We start from the raw sequence: 25178 nt of genomic DNA on the forward strand, positions 1-25178 counted from the left end.
CAGGTCGTTAATAAAAATCATGGAAAGTAGAGGTCCCAGAACTGATCCTTGTGGGACACCACTAGTCACAACCCTCCAATCTGAATGTACTCCCTCCACCACGACCCTCTGCTTTCTGCAGGCAAGCCAATTCTGAACCCACCTGGCCAAACTTCCCTTGATCCCATGCCTTCTGACTTTCTGAATAAGCCTACCATGTGGAACCTTGTCAAATGCCTTACTAAAATCCATGTAGATCACATCCATTGCACTACCCTAATCTACATGCCTGGTCACCTCCTCAAAGAACTCTATCAGACTTGTTACACACGATCTGCCCTTCACAAAGCCATGCTGACTGTCCCTGATCAGACCACGATTCTCTAAATGCCCATAGATCCTATCTCTAAGAATCTTTTCCAACAGCTTTCCCACCACAGACGTAAGGCTCACTGGTCTATAATTACCCGGACTATCCCTACTACCTTTTTTGAACAAGGGGACAACATTCGCCTCCCTCCAATCCTCTGGTACCATTCCCGTGGACAACGAGAACATAAAGATTCAAGCCAGAGGCTCAGCAATCTCTTCCCTTGCCTTGTGGAGCAGCCTGGGGAATATTCCATCAGGCCCCGGGGACTTATCTGTCTTAATGTATTTTAACAACTCCAACACCTCCTCTCCCTTAATATCAACATGCTCTGGAACATCAAACTCACTCATATTGTCCTCACTGTCATCAAGTTCTCTCTCAGTGGTAAATACCGAAGAGAAGTATTCATTGAGGAGCTCGCTCACTTCCACAGCCTCCAGGCACATATACCCACCTTTATCCCTAATCGGTTCTACCTTCACTCCCATCATCCTTTTGTTCTTCACATAATTGAAGAATGCCTTGGGGTTTTCCTTTACCTTACTCGCCAAGGCCTTCTCATGCCTCCTTCTTGCTGTTTTTGAATTCATTTGTGTTAAATTAATTCAACAAGGATTATTTGGACAACCCACAAGTGTCGCCACACTTTCAGCACCAACATAATACCAGAATTTGGCCAACCAACCCATTGTATCTACTCCACCATTCTATCATGGCTGATATATTATCCCTCTCAACCCCATTCTCCTACCTTCTCACCGTAAGCTTTGGTGCCCTAACCGATTAAGAAGCTATCAACCTGTACTTTAAATATACTGAATGACTTGGTCACCGCAACCATCTGTGGCAATGAATTCCAAAGACATTTCTCCTCATCTCTGTTCTAAAGAGACATCCTCTTATTCTGAGACTGTGCCCTCTGGTCCTAGACTCCCCCACTATAAGGAACATCCTCGCCACATCCACTCTGTTCAGGCCTTTCAATATTTAATAGGTTTCAATGAAATTCCCCATTCATTCTTCTAAACTCCAGCAAAGTACTGGCCCAGAGCCATTAAATTCTCCTCATAGGTTAACATTTTCCTTGTTGGAATCATTTTTATAAACTACCCTGGACCCTTTCCAATGCTAGCAATCACAATAAACCCTTAGCATTACACCTTTGCATTTATATTCTAGTTCTCTTGAAGAGAATCCCAACATTGCATGCCTACAACTCACTAATCTCCAACTGTATATATATCAGGAACAAGAAACAAGAGTCCTACAAGAGGAAGAAGAAGCATAGGTTCACTTAGGGACAATGCAGAGAGTTCAATTCTGGACTACATTTGAACACTCGAATCACTGAAGGATGTTCCACAGCTGTGGTAGGGCTTGAATGCTATCACCTCCTACAAAGTTAAACCAAGCAACATAGGTAACAACAAGGCTTCGTTCTCACATGAGCTCAATGCCTTTTATGCTCATTTTGACCAATAAAACATGGAGGCACCTTAACAAACTTCCCAGTTGCTAATGACTGTGTGATTTCAGTCTCTTGAGGCCGACGTGATCCTTCAGGAGGATAAACCCATGAAAAGCATTCAAACTCCAGACAGGGTAACACACCGAGTACTAAAGATCTAAAATACATAGAAACATAGAAAAACTACAGCACAATACAAGCCCTTTGGCCCACAGTGCTGTGCCAAACATGTACTTACTTTAGAAATTACCTAGGGTTATCCATAGTCCTCTATTTTTCAAAGCTCCATGTACCTTTCCAAAAGTCTCTTAAAAGACCCTATCGTATCCGCCTCCACCAGCATCGCCAGCAGCCCATTCTACACACTCACCACTCTCTATATAAAAAACTTACCCCTGACCTGTACCTACTTCCAATCACCTTAAAACAGTGCCCTCTCATGGTAGCCATTCCAGCCCTGTGAAAAAGCCTCTGACTATCCACATGATCAATGCCTCTCATCATCTTATACACCTCTATCAGGTCACCTCTCATCCTCTGTCGCTCCAAGGAGAAAAGGCCAAGTTCACAGCTTATTCTCGTAAGGTGTGCTCCCCAATCCAGGCAACATCCTTGTAAATCTCCTCCGCACCCCTTCTATGGTTTCCACATCCTTCCTGTGGTGAGGTGACCAGAACTAAACACAGTACTCCAAGTGGGGAATGACCAGGGTCCTGTGCTGATTAACTGGCTGGAGTGTTCTCTGGGTACCCTTAACCTCTCATTTCCGCAGTCTAAGGTACCCACCTGCTTCAAGTAGGCATCAATTATATCAGTTCCTAAGAAGAAAGTGGTAACCTGCCTCAATGACTATTGCCCCGTAACACTAACATCACAGTGATGAAGTGTTTTGAGAAGATGTTGATGAAACATACCAGCTCCTGCCTGAGAAGTGACTTGGATCCACTCCAATTTGCCTACCAGCATAACAGGTTCATGGCAAATGTGACTTCATTGGCTCTTCACTCAATCCAGGAACATTTGGTCACCAAAGATGCATACACCAGGATGCTGTTCATTGACTACAGCTCTGCATTCAATAAAGCCACAAGACATAGGTGCAGAATTAGGCCACTAAGCCTTTTGAGTCTGCTGCACCATTCCATCGTGGCTGATTTATTATACCTCTCAACCCCTCTCAATATTATCATCCCCTCAAAACTAATCAATAGCATTCAAGACCTTGGCTCAATACTTCCCTGTGCAATTGGATCTTCAATTTCATCACTTGCAGACACCAGTCATTTTGTTTTAGCAACATCTCCTCCCCAATCTCCATCAGCACAGGTGCATCATAAGGGTGTGTGCTTGGCCCCCTGCTCTGCTCACCTCACACTTTTGACTGTGTGACTACGCACAGTTCCAATTCCACCTTCAAGTCTGCCGACAGCATCACTATCATTGGCCGAATCAAAGCAGATAACAAATCAGCATACAAGAGAGAAATTGAAAATTTGGATTAGTGGTGAGGCAACAACAACTTCTTACTTAACGTCAACAAGACCAAGGAGATGGTTATAGATTTCAGGAGGAGAAAACTGGAGTACCATCTGAGAGGATCGGTGGTGAAGAGGATTGGCTACTACATTGGTGAGATCATTTTGGAGGATCGCTCCTGGGCACAGCATGTAAGTGCCATTACAAAGAAAGCATGATAGCAACTCTACTTCCTTAGAACTGCGCTAAATGTGCAGTGGAGTGTAGTAACCAAAGGGATCTGTGGACTCCAGGTTGGTTTACAGATAGAAACATAGAAACATAGAAAATCTACAGCACAATACAGGCCCTTCAGCCCACAAGGTTGTGCTGAACATGTCCCTACCTTAGAAATTACTAGGCTTACCTATAGCCCTCTATTTTGCTAAGTACCTATCCAAAAGTCTCCTAAAAGACCTTATCGTATCCGCCTCCACCACCTTCGCTGGCAGCCTATTCAACACACTCACTACTCTCCGAGTGAAAAACTTACCCCTGACATCTCCTCTGTACCTACTCCCCAGCTCTTTGGAGCGTACAAGAATGAGAGGGGACTTGATAGAGGTCTACAAGATTATGAGAGGCATAGGGTGGATAGTCAGTACCTGTTTCCCAGGGCACCAATAGCAAACACCAGAGGGCATATGTACAAAATTAAGGGAGGGAAGTTTAGGGGAGACATCAGGGGTATGTATGTATGTATGTATGTATTTATCTATCTATCTATTTATCTATTTATTTATTTATTTAAATACAGAGGGTTGTGAGTGCCTGGAATGATTTGCCAGGGATGGTGGCAATGGCTAAAACATTAGGGGTATTTAAGAGCCTCTTGGACAGGCACATGGATGAAAGAAAAATGGAGGGTTATGGGGTAGTGTGGGTTTAGTACTTTTTTTTTTGAGGATTATATGGGTCGGCACAACATGGAGGGCTGAAGCGCCTGTACTGTGCTATAGTGTTCTATGGTTCTAAACCTGTGTTCTCTTGTGGGAACCATTTCAGCCCTGAGAAAAAACCTCTGACTATCCACACAATCAACACCTCTCAACATCTTATACACCTCTATCAGGTCACCTCTCATCCTCCGTTGCTCCAAGGAAAAAAGGACAAGTTTACTCAACCTATTCTCATAAGGCATGCTCCCCAATCCAGGCAACATCCTTATACATCTCCTCTGCACCCTTTCTATGGTTTCCACATCCCTCCTGTCGTGAGGCGACCAGAACTAAGCACAGTACTCCAAGTGGGGTCTGACCAGGGTCCTAAATAGCTGCAACATTACCTCTCGGCTCCTAAATTCAATTCCATGATTAATGAAGTCCAATACACCATACGCCTTCTTAACCACAGAAACAACCTGCGCAGCTGCTTTGAGCGTCCTTAGGACTCGGACCCCAAGATCCCTCTGATCCTCCACGCTGCCAAGAGTCTTAACATTAATACTACATTCTGCCATCATATTTGACCTACCAAAATGAACCACTTCACACTTACCTAGGTACTTATTTAAGTAAACTACTTAAGAACTTTTTAAAAGCTATTATTAATGCTTTTTGAGAGGGTGATTTTAGATGCATATCATATTTTTACTGAGTTAAGTATTGTATGTAATTAGTTTTGCTACAATAAGTGTATGGGACATTGGAAAAAATGTTGAATTTCCCCATGGGGATGAATAAAGTATCTATCTATCTATCTAGGTTGAACTCCATCTGCCACTCTTTGCCTTCTGTGGGCCAGCCAGTTCTGGATCCACAATGTCCCCTCACTACAGGAAGTGTGTCTGGTCGTCTCAGTACAGGAAGGATGTGGAAACAATAGAAAGGGTGCATAGGAGACTTACAAGGATATTTCCTAGATTGGGGAGCATACCTTATGAGAGTAGTTTGAGTGAACTCGGCCTTTTCTCCTTGGAGTGACGGAGGATGAGAGATGACCTGATAGAGGTGTATAAGATGATGGGAGACATTGATCGTGTGCATAGTCAGAGGCTTTTTCCCAGGGCTGGAATGACTATCTCAAGAGGGCACAGTTTAAAGGTGCTTGAAAGTAGGTACAGAGGCGATGTCAGGGGTAAGGGGTCACTCAGAGAGTGGTGAGTGTGTGGAATGGGCTGCCAGCAATGGTGGTGGAGGCAGATACGATAGGAGTTTTTAAGAGACTCCTGAATAGGTACATGGAGCTCAGAAAAATAGAGGGTTAATGGTTAACCTTAGGTAATTTCTAAGGTAAGGACATGTTTGGCACAGCTTTGTGGACCGAAGAGCCTGATATTGTACTGTAGGTTTTCTATGTTTCTATGACCCTCTGAGTGAAGAAATTTCTCCTCAAAATTTTCAGCTTTCATCCTTAATCCATGATCTCTAGTTATCGTCTCACCCAAACTCAGTGGAAAAAGTCTGCTTGCATTTACCCTATATATACCTCTCATAATTTTGTAAACCTCTATCAAATGTCTCATTCTTATACATTCCAATGAATATAATCCTAACCTATTCAACGTTTGCTTTTTACTCAGATCTTCTAGTCCCGGCAACATCCATCAAAATTTTCTCTGTACTCTTTCAGCCCTTTACATCTTTCCTGTAAGACAGTGACCAAAACTGCACACAATGCTTTAAATCAGGGCTGACCAATGTCTCATACAACTTCATAGAACTATAGAACACTACAGCACAGTACGGGCCCTTCAGCCCTCCATGTTGTGCTGACCCATATAATCCTTTAAAAAAAGTACTAAACCCACACTACCCCATAACCTTCCATTTTTCTTTCACCCATGTGCCTGTCCAAGAGGCTCTTAAATACCTCTAATGTTTTAGCCTCCACCACCATCCCTGGCAAGACATTCCAGGCACTCACAACCCTCTGTGTAAAAAACTTACCCCTGATGTCTCCCCTAAACTTCCCTCCCTTAATTTTGTACATATGCCCTCTGGTGTTTGCTATTGGTGCCCTGGGAAACAGATACTGACTATCCACCCTATCTATGCCTCTCATAATCTTGTAGACCTCTATCAAGTCCCCTCTCATTCTTCTATGCTCCAAAGAGAAAAGTCCCAGCTCAGCTAACCTTGTTTCATATGACTTGTTCTCCAATCCAGGCAACATCCTGGTAAATCTCCTCTGCACCCTCTCCATAGCTTCCACATCCTTCCTATAATGAGGTGACCAGAATTGAACACAATACTCTAAGTGCGGTCTCACCAGAGATCTGTAGAGTTGCAACATGACCTCTCTACTCTTGAACTCAATCCCCCTGTTAATGAAGCCTAGCATCCCATAGGCCTTCTTAACTACCCTATCAACCTGTGCAGCGACCTTGAGGGATGTATGGATTTGAACCCCAAGGTCCCTTTGTTCATCCACACTCTTAAGTAACTGACCAGTAATCCTGTACTCAGTCTTCTGGTTTGTCCTTCCAAAATGCATCACCTCACACTTGTCCGGATTGAACTCCATTTGCCATTTTTCTGCCCAATTCTGCAGCCTGTCTATATCCTCTTGTAACCTTCGACCACCTACAGCTCCATCCACAACTCCTCCAATCTTCATGTCATCCGCAAACTTACTCACCCATCCTTCTGCCTCTACATCCAGGTCATTTATAAAATTCACAAATAGCAGGGGTCCCAGGACAGATCCCTGCTGCACTCCACTAGTCATAACATAACTCAACATAACATCCTATCTCCTGTACTCAATACTTTGATCTATTAAGGCCAATATGCCAAAATCTTTCTTTTCCCCCTTATCTATTTTCAATAAATTTGAAAAAATAAATTTTGCTGTTTTCTATAAATTATGGATCTGTATTCTTAGAACCCTTGTTCTACCGCTCCCCTCAGTGCCCTACCGTTCACTGTGCAAGACCTACCTTGGTTGGTCCCCCCAAAGTACCGCACCTCACACTTGTCTGAATTAAATTCCATCTGCTATTTCTCAACCTATTTTTCCAGCAGGTCCAGATCCTGCTGTAAGCTCTGATAGGCTTCCTCACTATCCACTACACAAGCAAACTTGGCGTCATCCATAAATCTGCTCTTCTCACTACTGCCATCAGGAAGGTAGAACAGAAGCCCCAGGACTCACACCACCTAGTTCAGGAACAGTTATTACCCCTCAGCCATCAGACTTTTGAACCACAGGGGAAAACTTCACTCAACATCGCTGCCCCATCACTGACTGCTCCCAAAACCAATGGACTCTCAAGGACCTTATCATCTGGTGTTCTTGATATTTATTGATTATTTATAAAATTATTATTAATTCTTTTTTCTTTTCTTTGTATTTGCACAGTTTTTTTTTTTCCTCATTGATTATTTGCCTGTCCTGTTAGGTGCAGCCTTTCACTGCTTCCATTGTGTTTCTTGTGTTTACAATGATTGCCTGCAAGAAAGTGGATCTCAGAGCTGTGTATGGTGACGTATATGGACTTCAAAAATAAACTTACTTTGAATTTTTGAACTTTCATGTGCGGAAGTAGATGAGTTATTTACAGCGGGATTCACAAGGGATGCAGTAGAAAGTCTTGGACTCTCAGACTGTGCAGAGAATGGAAAGATTTGGATATTGTGTAGGCAGAAGGAATTTATGTAATTCGGTGTCTTACATGAATTCAAGTTTAATTGTCATTTAACCACATCTGAATACTCATGAATACAGCCAAAAGAGACAGTTACTACAGGGAACACACACAAAATGCTGGTGGAACGCATTCACCATGAGTCCTGACGAAGGGTCTTGGCCCGAAACGTCAACAGTGCTTCTCCCTATAGATGCTGCCTGGCCTGCTGCGTTCCACCAGCATTTTGTGTGTGTTGCTTGAATTTCCAGCATCTGCAGATTTCCTCGTGTTTGCAGTTACTACGGGGTAAAGGTGCAATATACATTACCCACAGACACACACAAGATCACAATCATGTAACGAGAATCCCAAGGCTCACCTCCTCCCACTCCACAACGCCACGGCTTGATGCATACAAGTCAACAAACCCATATAGAATATCAGTAAAAATACAATGCAGAATATGCCTCTCAGCCCACCAGTATCATCTGTCAACTGGCCCCCAACGCCCACTAGGTGACATCATGGCTTTGAGGCCCAGTCATTGTCCCAGTGTCCGACTCTCACTAATCCATGGATTTGAAGCTCAGTCCTCGCATAAACAAAACAAAAATATATGTATATAGTCCAAACACCTCAGTCCATTTGAAATCTTCAGTCACCACAACTGTGCTAGGCCACCCCGAATAGAGCCCGATAGCTTGGACGCCTCACTCTGGAGGCTGAAAAGCAAGTGACGCTGCAGCGCCACCAAAAAATCTGCAGCTGGCCATCAGTGCTTGACTTCTGCTGAGCAAACCCTGGGAGAGCAGCTCTGACTCTGTTCTGGACACCATGCCATGGCGCACCCCAGTGAAGCTCAACGGCTTCTCCCCCTCACTCTGGGTGGCTGCATACAGGTGACACCATGGCTTCAGGCCTGGGCCTCACTATGACCAAGGATGTAGCCCCTCCATCCACCCCAGCTGGCATCCAATAAATCAGCCAATTGAACTTGCAGCATAACAGATTAACAATGGTTCAGCACAACATTGTGGGCCGAAAGGCCTGTTTCTGTGTTCTATTGTTCTCTGTTCTACAGTCTAGCTTTACACGTCTCAGCTAAGGGGGAGGGCTTCTATCTGCCCTATCTTCTGTTTTCAATCATTTTATTTTAGTTAAGTCCCTCTCGGCCTTCTCCATAACCCAGTCACTCCCCAGAACTAAATACAACATTCCAGGCAGCACCCCCTCTGCACCCTCTCCAGCAATGTCATATCTTATCATGTGGCCACCAGAACTGTACACAGTACTCCAGCCGTGGCCAAACAATACTTTATAAAGTTGGAGCATAACATTCCTGTTAATGTTCTATGCCCTGACTAAATAAGGCAAGGATGTCGTATGCCTCTGAACTACAGTGGTGAAGAAAGCATTTGGCATACTGGTCTTCATCAGTTATTGCACTGAATACACTGTAGATATTGGGATGTTATGTGGCATTTGTACAAGATGTTGGGGACACGGCACTTGGCATATTTGTGTTTGTTAAAATGGAAAGAAAGCAGCAAAGATTTACGAGGATGCTGCCAGGACTGGAGGGCCTGAGCTATAGAGAGAGGTTGGCCAGGCTAGGACTTTATTCCATATACGGAACAATCTGTGAGAGGAAGCAGTTGAGACAGATCCAGCAACAGCATTTAAAAGGCACTTGGACAGGTACATGGATAGGAAATTTAAAAGGCACTTGGACAGATACTTGGATAGGAAAGATTTAAAGCAGAGGATCCCAACCTTTTCTATGCCATGCACCAATACCATTAAGCAAGGGGCCCCTGGTTTAGAGGATATGGGCCAAAACAGGTAAAATGTGGGGAGGAGGGTGTGGGAACCGGAGTGATGGGAATCAGGATAGGACAGATGGTAAAAAAGTAAAGATAGTATGCAGTCAGACTGTCAGGAAGGGTAGGTAGGTGATGGGACAAAGTCACAGCCAACAGGGTGAGTATCAGTACATTAGAAATGCAGTATTAAAAAGGGTAGCAAGATGTTGTACCTCAATGTGCAGAGTGTACGAAATAAGGTGGATGATCTTGTTGCACGACTAAAGATTGCCAGGTACGATGTTGTGGCCATCACTGAATTGTGGCTGAAGGATGGTTGTAGTTGGTAGCTGAATGTCCAAGGTTACATGTATCAGAGGGATAGGAAGGTAGGCAGAGGGGGTGGTGTGGCTCTACTAGTAAAGAATGGATCAAATCAGTAGAAAAATGTGACATAGATTCAGAAGGTCAAGTCAAGTTACTTTTATTGTCATTTCAACCATAACTGCTGGTACAGTACATAGTAAAAATGAGACAATGTTTTTCAGGACCATGGTGTTACATGACAACAGTACAAAAACTAGACTGAACTACGTAAAAAACAACACAGAGAGAAGCAACTACACTAGACTACAGACCTACACAGGACTGCATAAAGTGCACAAAACAGTACAGGCATTACAATAAATAATAAACAGGACAATAGGGCAAGGTGTCAGTCTAGGCTCTGGGTATTGAGGAGTCTGATAGCTTGGGGGAAGAAACTGTTACATAGTCTGGTCATGAGAGGAAGATGTTGAATCTTTGTGAGTTGAGTTAAGAAACTGCAAGGGTAAAAGGACCCTGATGGCAGTTATATACAGGCCTCCCGACAGTAGCTGGGAGGTGGACCACAGATTACAACAGGAAATAGAAAAGGCATGTCAAAAGGGCAATATTATGGTAGCCATGGGAGATTTATCTCCTACCTCTATCTCCTTTACCATAGCATTGGAGAGGGTTAAGAACAGGTAAGTTAGGAAAGCGTATAATTCAAGTAAGGGGAAATATGAGGCTATCAGGCAAGAACTTGGAAGCATAAATTGGGAACAGATGTTCTCAGGGAAATGTACGGCAGAAATGTGGCAAATGTTCAGCAGATATTTCCATGGAGTTCTGCATTGGTACAATCCAATGAGACAGGGAAAAGACGGTAGGATACAGGAACCATGGTCTAAAAACTGTTGAAAATCAAGTCAAGAAGAAAAGAAGAGCTTACAAAAGGTTCCAAAAAAAACTAGGTAGTGATAGAGATCTAGAAGATTATAAGGCTAGCAGGAAAGAACTTAAGAAAGAAATTAGGAGAGCCTGAAGGGGCCATGAGAAGGCCTTGGCAAGCAGGATTAAGGAAAACCCCAAGGCATTCTACAAGTATGTGAAGAGCAAGAGGATAAGATATGAGAAAATAGGACAAATCAAGTGTGATTGTGGAAAAGTGTGTATGGAACCGGAGGAGATAGCGGAGGTACTTACTGAATACTTTGCTTCAGTATACACCATGGAAAAGGACTTTGGCGATTGTAGGGATGACATACAGCAGACTGAAAAGCTTGAGCATATAGACATTAAGAAAAGGATGTGCTGGAGCTTTTGGAAAGCATCAAGTTGGACAAGGATCTGGGACTGGATGGGATATAATTCAGGCTACTATGGGAGGTGAGGGAGGAGATTGCCAAGCCTCTGGCAATGATCTTTCATCATCAATGGGGATAGGAGAGGTTCCAGAGGATTAGAGGGTTGCAAATGTTGTTCCCTTATTCAAGAAAGGAAGTAGAGATAGCCCAGGAAATTACAGACCAGTGAGACTTACTTCAGTAGTTGGTAAGTTGATGGAGAAGATCGGAAATGCAGGATTTATGAACATTTGGAAAGACCTAATATGATTGGGAATAGTCAGCATGGCTTTGTCAAAGGTAGGTCATGCCTTACGAGCCTGACTGATTTTTTTGAGGATGTGACTAAACACATTCATGAAGGTAGAGCAGTAGATGTAGGCATTTGATAAGGTACCCCATGCAAGGCTTATTGAGAAAGTAAGGAGGCATGGGATCCAAGGGGACCTTGCTTTGTAGATCCAGAATTGGCTTGCACACAGAAGGCAAAGAGTGGTTGTAGCTGGGTCATATTCTGCATGGAGTTTGGTGACCAGTGGTGTGACTCAGGATCTGTTCTGGGACCCCTTCTCTTTGTGATTTTTATAAATGACCTGGATGAGGAAGTGGAGGGTTGGGTTAGTAAATTTGCTGATGACACAAAGGTAGGTGGTCTGTGGATAGAGTGGAGGGCTGTCGGGAGGTTACAGTGGGACATTAATAGACAGACATACTTTATTGATCCCAAGGGAAATTGGGTTTCGTTACAGCCGCACCAACCAAGAATAGTGAAGAAATATAGCAATATAAAACCATAAATAATTAAATAATAATAAGTTAATCATGCCAAGTGGAAATAAGTCCAGGACCAGCCTATTGGCTCAGGGTGTCTGACACTCTGAGGGAGGAGTTAATAGGACGCAAAAGTGGGCTGAGAAGTGGCAGATGGAGTTCAACCCAGATAAATGTGAAGTGGTTCATTTTGATAGGTCAAATATGTTGGCAGAATATAGTATTAATGGTAAGACTCTTGGCAGTGTGGAGGATCAGAGGGATCTTGGAGTCAGTGTCCACAGGACACTCAAAGCTGTTGCGCAGGTTGACTGTGTGGTTAAGAAGGCATACAGTGCGTTGGCCTTCTTTAACCATAGGATTGAGTTCAAGAGCCGAGAGGTAATGTTATGGCTTTATACGACCCTGATTGACCCCACTTAGAGCGCTGTACTCAGTTCTAGTCGCCTCACTACAGGAAGGATGTGGAAACTACAGAAAGAGTGCAGAGGAGATTTACACGGAAGTTGCCTGGATTGGGAAGCATGCCTTATGAAAATAGATTAAGTGAACTTGGCCTTTTCTCCTTGGAGCAACGGAGGATGAGAGGTGACCTGATAGCAGTGTATAGATGATGAGAGGCATTGATTGTGTGGATAGTCAGAGGCTTTTTCCCAGGGCTGAAATGGCTAACACTAGAGAGCACAGTTTTAAGGTGCTTGGAAAGTAGGTACAGAGGGGATGTCAGGGCAAGTTTATTACACAGAGAGTGGTGAGTGCGTGGAATGGGCTGCCGGCGGCTGTGGTGGAGATGGATACAATAGGGTCTTTTAAGAGGCTCCAGGACAGGTACATGGAGTTTAGAAAAATAGTGGGCTATGGGTAACCCTAGGTAATTTCTAAAGTAAGTACATGTACGGCACAGCATTGTGAACCAAAGGGCTTGTATTGTGCCATAGGTATCCTATGTTTCAGTGTTTATATTTTAACATGCAGGTCGATTGAAAAAATCAGGTTAGCAATGGATCTCAAAAGAGCGAGTTTGTTGAATGCCGAAGAGATGGCTTTTTAACACAGTTTGTCATTGAGCCTGCTAGGGGATCAGCTATACTGGACTGGGTGTTACGTAATGAACCAGAGGTGACTGGGAGCTTAGGGTAAAAGAACCCTTAGGAACAAGTGATCACAATATGATAGTGTCCAACTTGAAATTTGATCGGGTGAAAGTAAAGTCTGACGTTGCAGTATTTCAGTGGAGTAAGGGAAATTACAGTGGCATGAGAGAGGAGTTGACCAAAGTAAATTGGAAGGAGCTGCTGGCAGAGATGTCAGCAGAGCAGCAATTGTGTGTGTTTCTGGGAAAAATGAGGAAGGTGCAGGACATGTGAATTCCAAAAATGAAGAAATACCCAAATGGCAAAATAGTACAACCGTGGCTGAGAAGGGAAGTCATAGCTAATGTAAAAACAAAAGAGAGGGCATACAACAAAACAAAAATTAGTATGAAGATAGAGGATTGGGAAGTTTTTAAAAACCTATAGAAAGCAACTAAAATTATTATTAGAAGGGAAAAGATGAAATATGAAAGCAAGCTAGCAAATAATATCAAAGTGGATAGAAAAAGCTTTTTTCAAGTACGTAAAAAATAAGAGAGATGAGAGTGGATATAGGACTGCTAGAAAATGAAGCAGGAGAAATAATTACAGGGGTCAAGGAGAAGGCAGCTGAACTAAATGAGTATTTTGCATCTGTCTTCACTGTGGAAGACACTAGCAGATGGTGTAATGTGTAAAGGAAGAGAAGTGGGTGCAGTTGCTATTACAAGGGAGAAGGTGCTCAAAAAGCTGAAAGACCTAAAAGTACACAAGTCACCTGAACCAGATGAACTGCACCTAAGGGTTCTGAAAAAGGTAGCGTTAGAGATTGTGGGGCATTAGAAATGATCCTTTCAAAATCATTGGCCTTCATCAACCATGGGGTTGAGTTCAAGAACCGAGAGGTAGTGTTACAGCTACATAGGGCCTTAGTCAGACCCCACTTGGAGTACTGTGCTCAGTTCTGGTCACCTCCCTACAGGTAGGATGTGGAAACTATCGAAAGGGTGCAGAGAAGATTTACAAGGATGTTGCCTGAATTGGGGAGCATGCCTTATGAGAATCAGTTGAGTGAACTTGGCCTTTTCTTCTAGGACCGATGGAGGATGAGAGGTGACCTGATAGAGGAGTATAAGATGACGAGAGGCATTGATCACGTGGATAGTCAGATGCTTTTTTCCCAGGACTGAAATGGCTAATATGAGAGGGCATAGTTTTAAGGTGCTTAGAAGTAGGTACAGAGGAGATGTCAGGGGTAAGTTGTTGTTTTTTTAAACGCAGAGAGTGGTGCGTGCATGGAATGGGCTACCAGCTTCTGTGGTGGAGACGGATACAATAGGGTCTTTTAAGAGGCTCCTGGATAGGTACATGGAGTTTAGAAAATTAGAGGGCTATGGGTAACCCTGGGTAATTTCTAAAGTAAGTACATGTTTGGCACAGCATTGTGAGCTAAAGGGCTTGTATTGTGCTATCGGTTTTCTATGTTTCTGTGTCCTATGTTTCATTGGACTCTGGCATGGTGTCAGAGGACAGGAAAAGTGTAAATGTCACTCCACTCTTTAACAAAGGAGAAAGGCAGAAGAAACAAAATTATAGACCAGTTAGCCTGGCCTCAGTGGTTGGGAAGATGTTGGAGTCAATTGTTAAGGAGTATTTGGTGACGTAGGACAAGATAGGACAAAGTCAGCATGGTTTCCTTCAGGGAAAATCTTGCCCGACGAATCTGTTGGAATTCTTTGAGGAGATTACAAATAGGATAGATAAAGGGGATGTAGTGGATCTTGTAGAAACATAGAAAACCTACAGCACAATACAGGCCCTACAGCTCACAATGCTATGGTGAACATGTACTTACTTTAGAAACTACCTACGCTTACTCATAGCCCTCTATTTTTCTGAGCTCTTTACCTACTTTACACCTTAAAACTGTGCCCTCTCATGTTAGCCATTTCAGCCCTGGAAAATCCTCTGACTATCCACACGATCAATGCCTCTCATCATTTTATACATCTCTATCAAGTCACCTTTCATCCACTATCTCTCCAAGGAGAAAAGGCTGAATTCACTCAGTATTTGGATATTTGGATTTTCAGAAGACCTTTGATAAGTTGCCACACACTTGCCAAATTAAGAGGCCGTGGTACTACAGGAAAGTTGCTGGCATGGTTAGAGCATTGGGTGATTGTTTGGAGGCAGCGAGTGGAAATAAAAGGATCCTTTTCTGGTTGGCTGCCAGTGACTAGTGGTGTTCTGCAGAGGTCAGTGTTGGGACCACTTCTTTTTATGCTGTATATAAATGAGTTTGGTGATAGCTTTGTGCCAAGTTTGTAGATGATACGAAGATTGCTGGAGGGGCAGTAGTGTTAAGGAAACAGGTAGGATGTAAAATGACTTAGATTAGGAGCATGGGCAAGAAAGTGGCAAATGAAATATAATGTTGGAAAATGCATAGTCTTGCACTTTGGTAGTAGAAATATATGTGCGGACTATTTTCTGAACAGAGAGGAGATCCAAAAATCTGAGATACAAAGGGACTTGGGAGTCATCGTGCAGAACATCCAAAAGGTTAACTTACAGTTGAGTCAGTGGTGAAGAAAGCAAATGCAATGTTAGTATTCATTTCAAGAGGTCTAGAATACAAGAGCAGTGAGGTGATGCTGAGGCTTTATAAGGCACTGGTGAGGCCTCACTGTGAGTATTGTTTACATTTCTGGGCTCCTTATATCAGAAGAGACGTGCTGGCATTGAAGAGAGTCCAGAGCAGGTTCACAAGGATGATTCCAGGAATGAAAGGGTTATCATACGAGGAAAGTTTAATGGTTCTGGGTCTGTACTCGCTGGAATTTAGAAGATTGAGGGGGGATCTCATTGAAACTTTTCGAAGGTTTAAAGTCCTAGACTGAGTAGATGTGGAAAGGATGTTTCCCATGATGGGAGAATCTAGGACAAGAGGGCATAGCCTCAGGATAGAAGGGCATCCATTCAAAACAGAGATGCGGAGAAATTTCTTTAACCAGAGGTTAGTGAATTTGTGGCATTTGTTGACATGTTCAGCTGTGGAGGCCAGGTCATTGGGTGTTTTTAAGGCAGAGATTGATAGGTTCTAGATTGGACATGACATCAAATGTTACAGGGAGAAGGCAGGGAAATAAGGTTGAGGAGGAGAAAACAAAAGGATCAGCCATGGTTGAATGGCAGAGCAGACTTGATGGGTCAGATGGGCTAATTCTGCTCCTATGTCTTATGGTTTAAAATGGAACTAGTTTAGGTGGGCACCTTAGCTGGCATGGATAGATAGGTCTGAAGGGCCTGTTTCCAAGTTGTGTGACTAACGTGACTCTGTTGGCCTCTACTGTAGCCTTCAGGGGCATTCAGCCGACTTCATCAATCTACTTGCATTTTAGCGAGACCCTATTGACTTCTACTGTAGCCTTCAGGGACACTTGAACTTCTACATCAAGCTCCCTGCATTTCTCAGTTTCCAGGGGTTCCATCAATCACTGTGCATGTCCTGTGCATGTCCATGCACCATCCAGAGACAGAGAAGCAGTTTCAGCGACAGGTTACTATCGATGCAATGCTCCTCAGACAGGATGAAGAGGTCAATACTCCCCAATGCCATTAGGCTTTACAATTCTACCGCCAGGACTTAAGAACTTTTTAAAGCTATTATTAATGCTTTTTGAGATAGTGATTTAGATGCATATCATATTTTTTACTGAGTTAAGTATTGTATGTAATTAGTTTTGCTACAACAAGTGTATGGGACATTGGAAAAAAGTTGAATTTCCCCATGGGGATGAATAAAGTATCTATCTATCTATCTATCATTATTTGCATTCCCAAATTGGAGTTGTACATTTTGTAGGATTACATTCCACCTGTCACTGCTCAGTCCATTCTACCAACTCAACAACTGGGTGATCACCAGTGGAGAACCTGTGTTCAGTGAATTGTTGGTCCTAAACTTCCTCATGTCTGTTACTAATTTCTGTCCCTCTGTACATTCCTCTGCAACTGAATCTTCAACTTCCTCATCATGAGACCAGTTAGTGTGGATTGTAATAACATCTCCTCTTCAATACAATCAATACTAGAACACCTCAAGAATGCATGCCTAGCCCACTGCTCTACTCTCTCCACAGCCATGACTATGTGGCTAGGCACAGCTCAAACGGCATCTATAAATTTATCAATGACAGCATTGCTGTTGGTAAAATCTCATGGTGTCAAGGAGATAAATAGGAGCAAGATAGATTGGCTGATGAGAATGTCACAACAACCTTGCAGTCAATGTCAGTAGAATTGATTGTGGACTTCAGGAGGGAGGAATCCTCATCAAGGAATCAGCAGCGGAAAGGGTGAGTAGCTTTAAGATCCTGGACATCAATATCTCGGAATATATATCTTTGGCTCAAAGCATGGATGAAATCATGAACAAAGTATGCTTGTGGCTCTTTGTTAGGTTTTTCAGGAGGTTTGTTGTGTCACCAAAGATTTACAAATTCACCACTAGGTATGGAGGCTCCAGTACACAGGACAGGAAAAAGCTGCAGATGGTTGAAGACTCAGCCAGCTCCATCGTGGGCACGAACCTCCCCACCATCAAGGACATCTACAAGAGGCAGTGCCTCAGGAAGGCAGCATCTATCACTAACAGACCTGTACCATCTGGGACATGCCCTCCACTCAGTACTACCTTTAGGGAGGAGATACAGGAGCCTGAAGACCTATACTCAATGATTCAGGAAGTTTCTTCCCTACCACCATCAGATTTCTGAACAGACCATGAACACAAAACACGATTTCACTATTCATTCATTTGTACTATTGACGTCTGAAATTTATAGTAATCTTATGCCTTGCATTTCATAGTAAAACTGATTCTGATTCTGTCTGTAGCCTCATGTAGAGAAATGCGAGGAGGAACAGCTGACCTTGGAGCTAAGCAAGAAAAATAGAGGGCTATGGGTAACCCTAGGTAATTTCTAAAGTAAGTACATGTTTGGCACAGCATTGTAGGCCGAAGGGTCTCTATTGTGCTCTAGGTTCTCTATGTTTCTAACACCTTTGGGGGGGGGGGGGTCACTTTCTCTGCGTCAGAACAGGTGGTGAGGGAGGTTTCTCTATGACATCAGCTCATGTTCTCATTTACACACACACACACACACTCTCTCTCTCTTACTTGTCCAAGGTTATAACAGCATCTGGAAAAACTAGACATACACAATGGTGGCTTTCCAAAGCATTTCCCCCACCAACCCAACCCCCCACTCCCACTTCTCAGGACCAAAATGCAGAATGAGAAGCAGACAATGGAGGGATATAGTCACTGTGCAGGCAGAAGGGAATAGTTCACTTAGGCAATTAGCTGCTAATTCAGCACAACACTGGGTTGAATGGCCTGCTTTTGTGCTGAAATTTTCTATGTTCCCTTTGGAGGAACAGAGAATGAGAGCCAACGTGACAGCAGTAGAGAAGCACTCAGAGTGGATAGCAAATTCCTTTTTACCAGGGTGGCAATATCAGAGATCATCTTTTGGCCCGGATAGAGAGGCATGGGTGCCGGGGGGTGGGGGGTGAGGAAAGAGGTGGTGTGTGCGTGAAGAGAGAGTGGGGAGCCAGAGGAGCAGCAATGAGCTAGATCATTTTGCTGTGGCTGTCAGTGAACAGCAAATGGGCTGTTCCTTTTTAAGCTCTGAACCTGACAGTATGCAGAGCACCAAATATGGTGAAGGAGACAGGACAGTCAAAGAAGTGGGGTGGGGGGCAAGTGGCTGGTGGGACGTGAGAGGGACACTGGAAGGCATGGCACACGTGAGGAGGGTGAGGGAGAAGAGCAAGAAGTTTTGAAGTGCCCTTTCATACAATTTCCCACCCTGCCCGTTAAGTTGATATGGTCTGTGGAGGGACAGGGTAATGTCCTCACTCACTGACACATATTCTTGCTCTTCCATCACCAATACTCTTTTACCCAGTTCACTCTCAATGCATTGTGCAATGATCTGATCCATATGGACAAGCTTCTCTCTGTATCTCAGTTAATGTGAAAATTAAAAACAATTTACCTGCTCCTCCACAAAGGTTGTCAACCACCCACCCACCCTCCTCCCTGAACCCAATCTTCCCTCCTCTTTCAGCGTTCAATATCTCTCCAACACAGATATACACACACACTCCACTACACAACCATACACTTAAACGAGCAAGCTCATACAAATACATACACACACACGCAAGCTCATACACACACACATGCAAGCTCATACAAATACACACACACCCGTACACAGAGTACTCCCACGCACACTTCCACTAGGCAGCCATAGGGCAGGAGGCAGCCATTCGGCCCATTGAGTCTGTACTGTCCCCATGCAAGAATCATTCCCTAGCCTCACTCCCGACCCTTACCTCAAATTCTTGGCTGTCAGATACTCCTCCATCATCATGGAATTGGCTCCAGCCCATTTCTGCCAATAACTCCCATACCCATTCCCCCTACCTGTACCTCACACACCTATTCACCCCCTGCCACCTGTAATCCCACATTCTCACCTCCCACCCCACCCTTCTCACGTCACCTTCACCTCATCTCCCCTCCCATCATCTGCTGCCCATCTCCCCTCCCATCACCTTCTTCCCCTCATTTCCCCCTCTTACGACACTCTCCCACTCATGTCCCCCTCCCACCCCTCTCCTGTCACCTTCAGCCGCTCATCTACCCCTCCCATCCTTCTCCTGTTACCCTCTCTCTCCCACCCTTCCCTGTCACCTTCTCCCCCTCCACCCTCCCATCACCTTCACCCACTCATCTCCCCAACCCACCCTCACTCATCACCCGCCACCCTCCTCACCCCCTCCCACCCCTTTATCTTGGGGTCTGTGTCCATAGGACACTCAAAACTGCTGCACAGGTTGACTCTGTGGTTAAGAAAGCATACGGTGCATTGGCCTTCATCAACTGTGGGATTGAGTTTAGGAGCTGACAGGTAATGTTACAGCAATATAGGACCCTGGTGAGACCCCACTTGGAGTACTGTGCTCAGTTCTGGTCACCTCACTATAGGAAGGATGTGGAAATTATAGAAAGGGTGCAGAGGAGATTTACAAGGATGTTGCCTGGATTGGGGAGCATGCCTTATGAGAAAAGCTTGAGTGAACTTGGCCTTTTCTCCTTGGAGCGATGGAGGATGAGAGGTGACATGATAGAGGTGTATAAGATGATGAGAGGCTTTTCTCCAGGGCTGAAATGGCTAACATGAGAGGGCACAGTTTTAAGGTGCTCCGAAGTAGGTACAGAGGAGATGTCATGGATAAATTGTTTTTAAATGCAGAGTGGTGAGTGCGTGGAATGGGCTGCCAGCGGCAGTGATGGAGGTGGAAACAATAGGGTCTTTTAAGAGACTCTTGGTGGCTATGGGTAACCCTAGGTAATTTCTAAAGTAAAGACATGTTCGGCATAGCATTGTGGGCCGAAGGGCCTGTACTGTGCTGTAGGTTTTCTATGTTTCTATCTCCTCCTCCCACACCCTCCCATCACTTTTACTCCTTCACTTCCCCCTCCAACCCTCTCTCATCACTTTCAGCCTCCCGTCACCCTCTCCCACTCATCACCACCTCCCACCCTCCTCCACTCATCCTCCCACCCTTTCTCGTCACTCACTCCCTCTTCCACCTCACAACACCCATTCCTCCTTCTGCTCATCTCCCTTTCCCACCCATCTCCGTTACCCTTTCCGCTCACCCCTCTCCCCCTCCTTTCCTGTCACCCTTTCACCTTCATCAGCCCCATCTAACCATCTCCCATCATCCTCATCCCCCTCTCCCCGTACTCCTCTCCTGTCACCCCTCTGCTGTTTCTCTTTCCCCCTCCCGCCCCTCTCCCGTACAGCCGCTTCCCCTAGTGCTCAGCCCACAACACTCTCCATTCTCATACGCACTGCCCCTTCATTCTGCCCTTTCTCACTCTCTATCGGTCAATCTTTCTCTGCCACACTCACACAGAGAGTTTGAGAGAGAGAGAGAGTCAGTGAGAGAGAAAGTTTCTAACTCTTGCACTCCCCGTCACACACTTTCTCTCCCGCCGCACCCGCCATTCTCACAGTCCCCCTCCCCAGTCACCTTTGTATTTCTCCCGGACGTCCTCGAACGCTTGAATATAATCCTGTTCCTGGGCATCGGCGGGTAGCTCCCAGGGCGGCCGACCGGCCATCATGTGTCCGCTCCGGACACGACGGGGCACAGCCGCTTAAAGCGACCGCCTGCCCGGCACCGTGCGGTACAAACACCGCTGCTTGATATAGTCCGACGGGTGCGAGGGGAGGGGAGGGGGAGGGGAAGGGGAGGGGAGGGGGAGGGGAAGGGGAGGGGAGGGGGAGGGGAGGGGGAGGGGAGGGGGAGGGGAGGGGGGGGAGGGGAGGGGGAGAGGGAGGGGAGGGGAGAGGGAGGGAAGAGGGAGGGGAGGGGGGAGGGGAGAGGAGAGAAGGAGGAGAGGGAGAGGGGTAGGGAGGAGTAAAGGGGGAAGGGGAAGTGGGAGAAGAGGAAGTGGGGGAAAGGGAAAGGAAGAGCAAAGGTGTTGGGGAGAGGAGGGGGAGGGAGGGGTTGGAGGTCGTCAGAGAGGGAAGGGGAGGGGGACAGAAGGGGAAAGGGAGGAGGGAGGGGGAAAGGAAGGAGGGAGGGAGTGGTTGGAGATGGAAGGGAAGGGAGATGGAGGGGAGGGAGAGAGGGGAGGGAAAGTAGTAGGGAAAGGTAGAGGAAGAGGAAAGGTGTTGGAGAGGGAGGGGTTGGAAGTGGACAGAGCTGGAAGGGAGATGGAGGGGAGGGAAGGGAAGGGATGACGGGGGCCGGAGAAGTGAGAGGGGGATGGGGAGAGGGGGAGGAAAAGGAGTGAATGGAGGGAGGTGATTGGAGGGTTGGGAGAGGGGAGGGTGGGCAGAGGGGTTGGGGAAGGGGAGGAGGGTAGGGAGTGGGGGAGGGAGGAGAGGGGGAATGGGTGGTGTTGAGGGAGGTGGTATGGAGTGGAGGATGGGAGGCAGAAGGGGAAGGAGGGGAGGGGGGAGTGGAGAGAGGAGGACAAGAGGGGGAAGGGAGAATGGGTGGTGGATGGGAGGGGTAAGTGAGAGAGAGAGAGCGGAGAGGGTATGTGGGAGAGGGGTAGGGCAGGGAGGAGAGAGAGAGGGGGAGGGTTGATAGAAGGTTTGTGAGGAAAAGGAGTGGTGTTGGGGAGGGAGTAGGGAGTTGAGGGAGGGACGAGAAGGTAGGGGAGGGAGGGATGGGGAGAGAATGAGAGGGGGGAGTGCGAGGGCGATGGAGGTGTGGGGTGAAGGGGAAGGGAGAGGGGGAGTCAGGGAGAGGAGAGACGCGAGGGTGAGGGGAGGAGGAAAGGGGGAATGGAGAGGGGGTAAAGTAGAGGGTCGAGGGGGTGGGAGGGTTGAGAGGGTGAGGGGTGTGAGTGGAGAGGGTAAGGAGAGGAGAGAGCAAGAAGGGGAGCAGAGGGGGAGGGAGGAGGGGTGGTGAGAGTGGAGGGGTGAGGGACAGGAGAGGGAGAGAAGAGTGGAAGAGGAGGGCGGGGAGGAAGGTTGGGGAGTGGAAGAAAAGTAGATGTGGAGGGTGGAAGTGGGGGAGGGAGAGGACAATGGAGGGGGTGGGGGAGGGGAGTTTTGAGAGAAGAGGAGGGAATGGAGGGGCAAGAAGAAAGAGTGGGTGGGGTAGTGGGGGTTCGAGGGGAGGGGAGAGGAGGAGGGAGAAAAGAAGGGGTGGGTGTGGGAGGGGGATGGAGAGAAGGGAAGAGAGGGAAATGAGGATGGCAGTGGAGGTGGGAGGAGTAGAGAGGGGAGTGGGAAGGGGAGAAGGGAGGGAGCCGAGAGGAGGAGGTGGAGGAGAGAGGTGGGAATGGAGAGAGGGGTGAGGGAGGGATGGTTGGGAGGAGAGATGGGAGAGGTCGGGGTGGGGAAGGTGGTAGGGAGTGGGGGAGTGAGGAGAGGGGAAGGGGAGAGTAAGGCAGAGAGGAGAGAAGGGTAGGGGAGGATTGAAAGGGGGTAGGGAATGGGAGGGGCAAGAAGGAAGAGTGGGTGGGGGAGGGAGGGGAGAGAGGAGGAGGGAGAAGAGGGGGTGGGTGTAGGAGGGGGAGGAGGGAAGTGTTGGGGAAGGAGGGAGGGATAGAGGGGCAGAGAGGGGATTGGGAAGAGAAGAGGGAAGGGAGAGGAGGGAATGGAGGGGTAGTGGGGTGAGGGTGGGGTGGAGGTGGGAATGGAGGGGTGAACGGGGTGAGGGTGGTAGGAGAGGGGGAGGGGTCAGGGATGGGGAAGGGGAGGGTGGTGAGGAATGGGAGCGGAGGAGGGGGAGAGAGGCAGGGGAGGGAGGAGAGAGGGGAGGGGGTAGGGAATGGTGTTTTGCAAGAGACAGGGTGGAAAGAGGAATAGTCCAGGTAGCTATCAGAGTCCGTAGGTTTATAGTGGACATCAGTAGAGATAGAGACAGAAAGATCAAGAAAGGGGAGGGAGGTGTCGGAAATTGACCAGGTAAATTTGAGGGCAGGGTGAAAGTTGGAGGCAAAATTAATGAAGTCAACGAGCTCAGCATGTGTGCAGGGAGCAGCGCCAATGCAGTCGTTGATGTAGTGAAGGAAAGTGAGGAATGGATACTTCTATATGCTTGGAACATGGACTGTTGTTCCACAAAGCCAACAAAAAGGGAGGCATAGCGGGACCCATACAGGTGCCCATGGCTACACCTTTAGTTTGAAGGAAGTGGGAGGAGCCAAATGAGGCTTTTCATTCCAGGACGGAAAAGATGTCTTCCCTTTTTAAAGGAAGTAAGGGGCTTCCCTTCCTCCACCGTCAACTCTGCTCTCAAATGCATCTCTCCCATTTCCTGCATATCTGCTCTCACCCCATCCTCCTGCCACCCCATTAGGGATAGGGTTCCTCTTGTCCTCACCTACCACCCCACCAGCCTCTGGGTTCAACATATAATTCTCCATAACTTCTGCCACCTCCAACAGGATCCCACCACCAAGCACATCTTTCCCTCCCACCCACTTCAGCTTTCCGCAGGGATTGCTCCCTACGCGACTCCCTTGTTCATTCGTCTCCCCCATCCCTTCCCACCGATCTCCCTCCCGGCACTTATCCTTGTAAGCGGAACTAGTGCTACACCTGCCCTTACACTTCCTCCCTCACCACCATTCAGTGCCTCAGACAGTTCTTCCAGGTGAGGCAACACTTCACCTGTGAGTCGGCTGGTGTGGTATACTGTATCCAGTATTCCATGTGCAGCCTTCTATATATTCGTGAGACCCGACGCAGACCGGGAGACCGTTTCGCTGAACACCTATGCTCTGTCTGCCAGAGAAAGCAGGATCTCCCAGTGGCCACACATTTTAATTCCACGTCCCATTTCCATTCTGATATGTCAATCCATGGCCTCCTCTACTGTCAAGATGAAGCCACACTCAGGTTGGAGGAACAACGCCTTATATTCCATCTGGGTAGCCTCCAACCTGATAGCATGAACATTGATTTCTCTAACTTCCGTTAATGCCTTTCCTCCCCTTCTTACCCCATCCCTTATTTATTTATTTTCCCTTTTTTCTCTCTCTGTCCCTCTCACAATCACTCCTCCTTTCTTTCTCCCTAGGCATCCCGTCCCATGATCCTCTCCCTTCTCCAGCTCTGTATCCCTTTTGCCAATCAACTTCCCAGCTCTTAGCTTCATCCCTCCCCCTACTGTCTTCTCCTATCATTTCAGATCTTTTCCTCCCCCTCACGAATCTCTTACTATCTCTTCTTTCAGTTAGTCCTGACGAAAGGTCTCCGCCCGAAACGTCGACTGTACTTCTTCCTATAGATGCTGCCTGGCCTGCTGTGTTCCACCAGCATTTTGTGTGTGTTGCTTGAATTTCCAACATCTGCAGATTTCCTCATGTTAACACTACCTTCTGCTCTCTTTTTGCACTATATTTTCATTTTGATTTT

At 46.3% G+C, this 25178-nt stretch overlaps 1 protein-coding gene across 4 annotated transcripts in view; it reads right to left on the reverse strand.

Moving 5' to 3' along the window:
- The window catches only part of LOC140732488 (plectin-like), a 384936-nt gene that overhangs the window by 336038 nt on the left and 23720 nt on the right, over positions 1-25178 (reverse strand). For 2 of the 4 annotated variants that reach the window (XM_073055243.1, XM_073055238.1), the window contains exon 1: positions 21325-21485. The exons of the other annotated variants lie outside the window; for them this stretch is intronic. In XM_073055243.1, the coding sequence (XP_072911344.1) occupies positions 21325-21418 (94 nt within the window). In that variant the 5' untranslated portion in view covers positions 21419-21485. Of the gene's footprint in view, positions 1-21324; positions 21486-25178 lie in introns of those variants that run through there. 4 annotated transcript variants of the gene reach the window in all.

This window comes from Hemitrygon akajei, chromosome 8 (assembly GCF_048418815.1).
Source record: "Hemitrygon akajei chromosome 8, sHemAka1.3, whole genome shotgun sequence".
NCBI classification, from domain to species: domain Eukaryota; kingdom Metazoa; phylum Chordata; class Chondrichthyes; order Myliobatiformes; family Dasyatidae; genus Hemitrygon; species Hemitrygon akajei.